Genomic DNA, 8211 nt, shown 5'->3' on the forward strand with positions numbered 1-8211 from the left:
CCCCCACCTAAAATCATAAGGTATCAGAAATAAACCTAGCCCCAAATACTTGAATAACATAGAGAAGTACTTTCAAAGACTTCACTTACCTACTTCTGTACCCACCATGCGGTTGCTTCATTTCTCATTCTGCTCCCTTGGATAATAACTTTTTTTCTTCCTCCCCCCCCTATTTTATATTCCTCCCTTCTCGTCCCCTCCGTATACTTCACTCGCCCAACCTGGACCATTGCCTCTAATCGCAACACTGGTAAATTGGCGAGTCCCTACCGGAAGTACGTTGAATTGCAAAAATCGTGAAATCCCACGTGGCGTCGCGGCGCACTCCCTGCCTCGCTGATTCCCCCCTACCTCCCTCCTTCATCCTGGTTCCCAACTACCAGCTACCCTTGGCTTATTCTATCGGTCGCATCTCGAGCAGAAAATACGACTCGGGGTAGACGTAGACTCCCCGGCATGAACCGGGGTACTTATCTGACTGGGGATACCGAGAAGGAAGTGAATGGCGCAGCTGCATTTGAAATTCTGTCAAAACGGGAGCAACCTGCATTTTTATCCCAGAATATTCCCCCTGCCTGCAAAGTCAGAGCGTCGCTGGAGCAACGCGAAGGAAGGCCTCGAGCCAATCCAGAGCCGAAGAAGGGGAGACGTAAAAGTCGATGGATCCAAAAGAGAAAAATGGATCAAGTGCATCTACTCTCACGGAGAAGTGACTATAGCCTCTGGATTCCATATATTCCCAGCTCTACAACTCCGTTGGACCTTAAAGTTATTGAAATCGACCTTCCATAATTTTTCTTTGTTCCTCATGATCTTTATGAATTTTTTTTTCTCATTCGTATCTCATCCAAACTCTATCATCTTAATATAGGACCGGCGGGTCAAAGGTCACCGGATACGTCAGCCTGAACGACGTTATCGGATATATGAAACGAGTGGCGCTGAGTGCTCTCGACGCCGGACCCAAGGAATTATTTGGGGAACGATGCCCCGCGGAAATTCAAATTAAGGGAAATGATGTCGTGAAGGAAATGAGATAACACGGATGAGATAACGTGGGATGCGGTTGTCATTGAACTTACTCGCAGACGAGCACACACACACAGACGCGCGCGCCAACCGGATGACGCCTGGTAAGGATTAGGGCATCGAATGGGTTTGGTGGTCCTCACGGATGCTGGGTGTGCTTTAATTGAGATAGAGGAGTCTCTCGTAAGCCTTTAGCTTCCTCTCCGCTTTCCTCGGTCCTTAATACTATCAGAGATATCTTCCGCCGCGAAACCTGACAATCGGCCAATTTCTGATAAGCGCTTATTATAGACAAGATTCTCAGGATTCGTCGTAAAGTCTCACTCGCTATCGGAATCACTGTTAGCATCGACCCCCACCAACGTCTTCCTGCCCTTTCGCAACCGGTAACTCTGGGATTAGTCTGGTAATTGCTTTTCGATTCTCGAGTTACGATCGATCGATGACGTCACGCTTATATCTATATTATACTCGCGAATGTGTCTGCGATCCTATCGAGTAAAGCGGAATTAACTCTTGGCGCAAGAACATCCTCCTATTGTTTCCCGAGGCTATCACGCTTGCGAATCGTATACCCAGTGGTGCCAACCCCCTGGCCATCCACCACCCTGTATATTACGTCAGTTTGAGGAAAAGATATTTAATTCGCTTTTGGACGTTATGAGTGGTATATGGCAAGGGTGCAATTTGAGGTTCCGTATATTCCAGATGGACTAACCTGTTTCATTAATTGGAACGGGGTACCTATCCCGGTTACTTAGGCCTTCCGAACTGTCCGGATGCTCGAATGATTAGGGTTAGCATTGGGTTAGTATTAATCCAGGTGAGCCAAAGTTGCCTTTGGATACTTGGAGGAGGAAGAGGAGAATTAAGCTGGGCTTGCGGCGACTTAGCAACCCCTAACACCCCCTCTTCGTCTTACGTCCAACTACCAAGGCGAACTAGGACCCAGAACTAAATTTCATCCTTCTGGGTTGTCGTTCACCGGCGCCGTAGGATCTTACGTTTCTCCAGGACCCCCCCGACTTAACCTCACTTTCCTAGCAATGCAAGGAACGTAGCCGATCTGTCAGAGTTTACAACTTGTTCCCGATTCGCTTTGTCCAGGAGATTGACTGGGGGTCAGTCTCGAAGGGTGGCTTCAGACGTCGAAGGACTTATACAGGAAGTAGGACTCTTCGGCACGACTGAGAATACTGGCATTTTAAGGGACAAGGGGTCGTTGCGAAATTGCTTAAAGGGAGATGGACAACCGGATATCATCCCGTCAGGAAAATCACGTTTCTCTAGGGGGGGGTTACTGGCAGAATTTAAGGGGCGCTTTTCAAGTAACCTGTTCGACGCGAAGGGTAGATATATAGGTGGAACGATATCAGCGTGATACAAAGGAGAAGGAAGATGAGTTGCCGGGGTGGTTCGATGGTCGGAAAGTGGGGTCCTCGCTGAATTAACTAAGATATTTATCTTGGGTTACAATCACGGAAGACCCAGAACACGGCGACTGAATCTAAATCAGAGTTCGCACAGCTCTCATCACCAGCTACCCCGGCAGCACCTCCAGTTCGACCTACAGCACGGTACCATCCACCAACTTCTTCTACCCTCCAAAGTCACCGGAGGACTTCAACTCGAGGGCACCCCTCGGTGCCTCAATTTATTCGTTTATTTATTTAAACCCTTGTATGCTCCTGAATTCAATCTCAGCGCGACCCGGGTTCCGCTTTTAACTTGTAAATTACGTTTCTCATCCCTCCCAGGATGCCGCTTGGAGCCAACTAGCAGCCCAACCCCTTCCCGCGGGCCATCATCCCTTGCATCCCGTTTACTCGAAACTAACTGCAACTAACTAGCTTCCCGGCTGAATCGCCGAAGTAACCCTAGATCCACGTGACTCTAGACCGAAGCTCCGGTGGTACTACCGGCAAGGGTTGCGTTTTCCATGACGCGTCCTCTAGGACCGGTGCACCAGCGACGGCCGGAAGCTAGTAGAATTCTCGGTGATCCCTTACTCTAAGGGGATTGCTAATGAGGAAGGACGGGAAGGAGGATGGTTTATCTTTACTCGCCACCCCGCGCCTCCGCTCCTGACCCGGACGTTTCTTTCTGCAGAACTCGATTAAAGTTCCATTCGGAAGTTTTACGGGCAATGCGTCGCTAGGACCTTCAGCAGACTTTCTGATCATGAATCACGAAGTACGAAGAAGAAAGAAAAGAGACCGAGAAGGACCTCAGTGCTTTTTTTTGGCTTCTCTCACGTGGCATCCCTCAAGTAACCCTTAGACCCTTGTCTGAGGTTCCCTTTTAATAAATCCACTCGTTACTACGGAAAGCTCCGGAAATAAGGTCCTTGGAGTACTTACCCCTAACTGGTCCCTATGGCGGCCCTTGAAAATCCTACGACATTCCGGAGTCAGGTACTTGCCGACTGAAGTCTGCTTTCGGCAACTCTGAGAACCACCTTTGAACCTCGACCCCCAGCCCGTACCAACAGGAGCCGTTTACCGTCCAGTCGACGAAGCTGCGCATTGTACCCGAAAATAGGACAACCTCTTGTATTACGTATACGTGCCGCCTGACAACCCTTATATATTACGGGGAGCTGGTGCAGCGCCCCAGGATGCGAGGGTCGGAGCCAGTGGACTCTCAGGGAGACCAGAACGGACCAGACCGGGCCAAAAGGGGTTGCATGAGTACGGCTGATTAAACTCGGGTTTCACGGGCATTACGCGTCCCCTGCGAAACAACCCCTGTGTCTAGCTACCCTCCACTCTCGCGAGACACCCTTACCTACAAACTATTTCACAATGCAAAACGGACAACCTGGCTAAGTATCACGTGTATCTACTAGCTTGCCAGCGGTAGGCTAAGTATGCACAGTTAATGCTGCACAGTAGTTATGCACCGCAAAGGTCGGCCTGGTGCAAAGCGCAAGAAACAGTTTTGTTAATTATCCGAGAAAAACAGCTGGTCTGTTCTCACCGTTTTACACGGCCATCCCATACATGTATGCAGTATGCAGTTTATCCTTGCAGTTTGGAGTATCCCCTTATTTCCGGTTGTCCACGAAGGCAACATGGAGTCAAGATAAATAAGGATGCTAGGGAATTGTGTTTTTCTCTTTTTTTTTTTTTCTTGTGTTTTTTAAACCTGCAAGGTACAGTTTAGGAGTTACATCGGTGTTAAGGTGCTATTGGGATAGTATTTTGTGAAGGTGGATGAGCGGGGTACATACCTGACATGGACCTCATCATCATGGAATGATTTATCCATGAGAACCGTATCCGACTTAATGTCAGCTGGTTATCTGTTATCTGTCGCAGGACAAGACGCCGGCATCGTGTTATCCCCTGTGATAGGGGTGGTTGTTGGTGCCCTGGTCACTCTGGTGCTGATCGTCCTTGTAGTCGTTGTCAGGGCGCGCAGGGAACGTGTTTCCAAACCGAGACACGAGAAACCAGCCGAACTGAGTGAACTGCCCACGCAACAATATCCGATTCAGAATTCCCAGCAGACTATGGAAACGGATCCTGACGTGATACCTAATAAATTTGGTAAGGAATACATGATTGTTATATTTTGCGGATAGCCTTTGGCACATATCTAGTGGATATGTGCAGCAGGTGGAAATATTGAATTACACATATGTATATGTCTCGTTGATCATCATAGTCTGTTCTCTGTTGACGTAGAAGGGAACCTGGTGGAAGTTAGTCCTCCGAGCTACCCTGGTGGTTATCCACCAGGACATTGGGTGACTCCTGGTCCTACACCTAGCATAGATGAATTATGCCATAAATTCTCCGGACGACCGACCGAACTGAGGTTACCGTCCAGATCGAGCATCCCGACGCTCCCCACCGTCGGGATGACCGGCGTCGTCGTGGGTGCTGGCCAGGGAGTCATCGTCGCCGGGGAGTGCCTCGACGGCGAAGCCATCAAGAGACGCCTGATGGCGAACAGACTTCCGGAAAGTTGTGTCTAGGCAAGAATTTCAAAACCGGATACGAGTAAGCCCTCGACCCACAAGAGAAATTCTTTGGCCACCCGGAGCGATGGGAAATGAGGAAACGCGAGAAGCAATGTGAAAAATCGAAAGATCCCAAAGAGGAAGCTAGAGAACCGTTTTGAATTTTGAAAAAAAAAAGTGCGAAAAATATTTTCTCTCGAAATTCTACCAATACGTAAATTCGTACACACCTCTCTCTCTCTCTCTCTTTCTCACCCCCCCTCTCTCTCTCTCTCTCTCTCTCTCTCTCTCTCTTTCTTTCGATTTTACGCATTTTTCAAAAATCTCATCTCCCTGTCACATTCCATTCTCTAGAGAACCTAGACTGTTTTTTTTTTTTCGAAATTTCCAAACTTCGGATGCCACCACGGAATTGGTCCAGCTTATCGATACCTTGTGTAGTCGTCACTCGATACCGATCGCCAATCTCCATCATTTTGCCCAACCGTCGACACACATTTAGTATACATACGAGGTATTCGATGTTTAAAATGAAATCAATTTTTTGCAAAATCCAACTCATCATCATTTTGTACTACTTTTATATCGTTGATACAGAACGGCCGATTCATCTCACCAGTAATTAACTCTAGAGATCTCAAGTTGAAATGTACCAACGACAAATGCTGTTTACGTTCTTATGTGTTATACAATTATGTTATACAATCTACACGTGTAATAAGAAAAAGACACGTTGTCCATTTCTTTCTGTTATCTCTTACTGGCGGAAGTGATAACGTTCGTAAGCTTATTTATATCCAGATTACCAAATACGAAACCCACTAATGAGAAGACCAATTAAGACAGCCTCCTGACGCAAAAAGTACCCACCTACCGTAGCGGACAACACGGAAATAGATTTCCAGTGAGATGAAGTCGGGATTAATTACGGGGATCTCTATAATTGAATACTTTGAAATTCTCACCTGAGATAATTAAACGACAAAGAAAAATTAATCTTCACCCATTTTTCGTAAGAGACTATTAAACACCGCTAAAAAAAACGAGCGTATACAGGGTGTACCCCATTTGATAGTAGTATTCGTTCGATACGAATCTGTTAAGAAATTTCGTTAAATTTGCCAAAATTCCTAGTTCAATGAATACTCTAATTGAATCACCCTGTATATGTTATTCCACATGAGAAACCTGCGAGGATTACCCAGGGTGCGCGCTGCCTCGTATAATGGTACATTCCGATGATTTCGAATGATTGAATATCAATCGTCAATTGAATGGATACAATTGCCAATCTTCATCCTAACAATACGTATATATCGAGAATCATTCTGCAGGATGAAAATGGGAAGAATAAGAAGAATATTATTTCAAGAGAAGTGAAATCGAGGCAGACTAAGCTCAAGGGATGTAATCACCTAATTGTATAAATAATTGTATGTGTGATGAGGATTCAATGATAATGGTTAATTTATTTAAAAAATGAAAAATTGAGCAAGAGTTACTTACGTAACGGCAGAATACATAATACAAGATGAAGCAGATTCGAATTCTTCTCAGTGTAAAAAAAAAGCAAACGTTACTTGTTAGCAACCATTGTATCACTGTATATAATTGTTAAAAAAAAAGAGAGAAAAAGAAATCTTTAAAAAATTAAGTGTAATCGTGACGGACAATGATCTCGAATGATATTTTGGAAAAAAAATACGCCAATTATTTTTCATTGATATTCCGATAGGGTTGAGGAGGCATTTATGGGCGACTTGGATTTGCTTAATTCTAATGGCTGATCGATCATCGTCATTCAGAGATGCATTGATTGGCTCGCGATTTTTCTTTTTCCTTCTTTTTATCTCTTTTGTATTTTGAGTTTACGTGCGAAGGAAGCTGGACGTTCGAAAATCGATATCGCCGTAACGATAAATTTAATAATAATATCGTCTTGTATATCGACTGTGACTTATTCTCACGTCCATGGAAAAATTCCACCCGGGTAATAAACAAGGGTGATTTCCATCGCGGATCGTATATTAAGGATTACTCTCAGAAATTGTACATAAAGCCAATGTCATATGAAATCCATGTACATTTAATTGACATTAATACTCTAAGTTCACTGTATGTATAGGCGACTTCATATCCGAAATTCCATATCATGTAACTTGTATGTGTATATATATATAGATACGTAGATATATACATATATACAGTTTGAATCCGAATAAACTGTTTAACTGTCATGAGAAATGTCTGCTTGGTTATCGTTCTTACTTTACTTGTTCGTACTTACTTACCTACTTACTTGTTACAACCAAGTCAGTCCGTCGCTCGCGTGAAAACGCCCCCGACCATTTCTACTTGTACAACTATTACCAACCTTCAGAATACTTACCGAGAGTTACTACGTATCTACCTTCCGTTATTTTGAAATCCTCTTTATGCACGCGTTATAAGTATTCTGGGATCTCTCAAGAGCTTCGAACTTGCTAAGCCCAGATGTCGCTAGTGTCGCGGCGGAATACCTTGGAGACAGAATCTCACGTGCGCAAACTGCCGCAAAGCTCGGTATACTTTTTCCCAGTTCCATCGTCCCTTTCGAAATTCTACGAAGACTGCGGAGACGCAAGCAAAAAATTCTTCCAATCTGCGAATGGGACCGACGGACTGTACGAGTGACGCTTGACAAATGAGATCGTACGTAAAAAAGGACGTCTCTAGGTGACAAATGGTGAGCGTTCCGTGTTGACTTGGAAAAACCACAGGAATGCCAACAACACCGTGGCTATCGTCGTTGGCGGCCATGATCTGCCCTCCGGAGAGTTCAAATTGTCAAAATCATCAAAGCGACGATGGAATCGAAGGAATTGACGGTAAGTGCAGATAAAGGTACAAATATATATACTTAACCTTAAAATCAATCTTTCTCCCTCGTACTCGATTCTCTTGTGATTTCTTGACGCTCTGAAAGTGCTTGTCGGCAAAATGTTATAATAGCGCGATATGGAATTTTTCTTTTTTCATGCTCCCTTGGATTGTCCGGTTCAGGGAAGATTTAACGTTTACGTTCAGGAACACATGCTGCTGATGGGACTGCACTAAAACGCGAGATTAAGTCCCACGATAAATTCGAGTACGAGGGAGTCCACGGGACTCCATTATCTGCGTCTCTCCTCGTTAACTTTAACTGGCGTCGTTCACGAGCCAATCGATCAGAACGT

At 45.1% G+C, this 8211-nt stretch overlaps 1 protein-coding gene across 3 annotated transcripts in view; it reads left to right on the plus strand.

Moving 5' to 3' along the window:
* The window catches only part of LOC107262974 (nephrin), a 217882-nt gene extending 210659 nt beyond the window's left edge, over positions 1–7223 (plus strand). For all 3 annotated transcript variants that reach the window (XM_015729734.2, XM_015729735.2, XM_015729736.2), the window contains 2 exons: positions 4350–4580; positions 4719–7223. In XM_015729734.2, coding sequence (XP_015585220.1) covers positions 4350–4580; positions 4719–5011 — 524 coding nt within the window. In that variant the 3' untranslated portion in view covers positions 5012–7223. The remainder of the gene's footprint in view (positions 1–4349; positions 4581–4718) is intronic.
* The last annotated feature ends 988 nt before the right edge of the window (positions 7224–8211 follow it).

This window comes from Cephus cinctus, unplaced genomic scaffold (genome assembly GCF_000341935.2).
Source record: "Cephus cinctus unplaced genomic scaffold, Ccin1 Ccin1_scaffold0129, whole genome shotgun sequence".
Taxonomy (NCBI): domain Eukaryota; kingdom Metazoa; phylum Arthropoda; class Insecta; order Hymenoptera; family Cephidae; genus Cephus; species Cephus cinctus.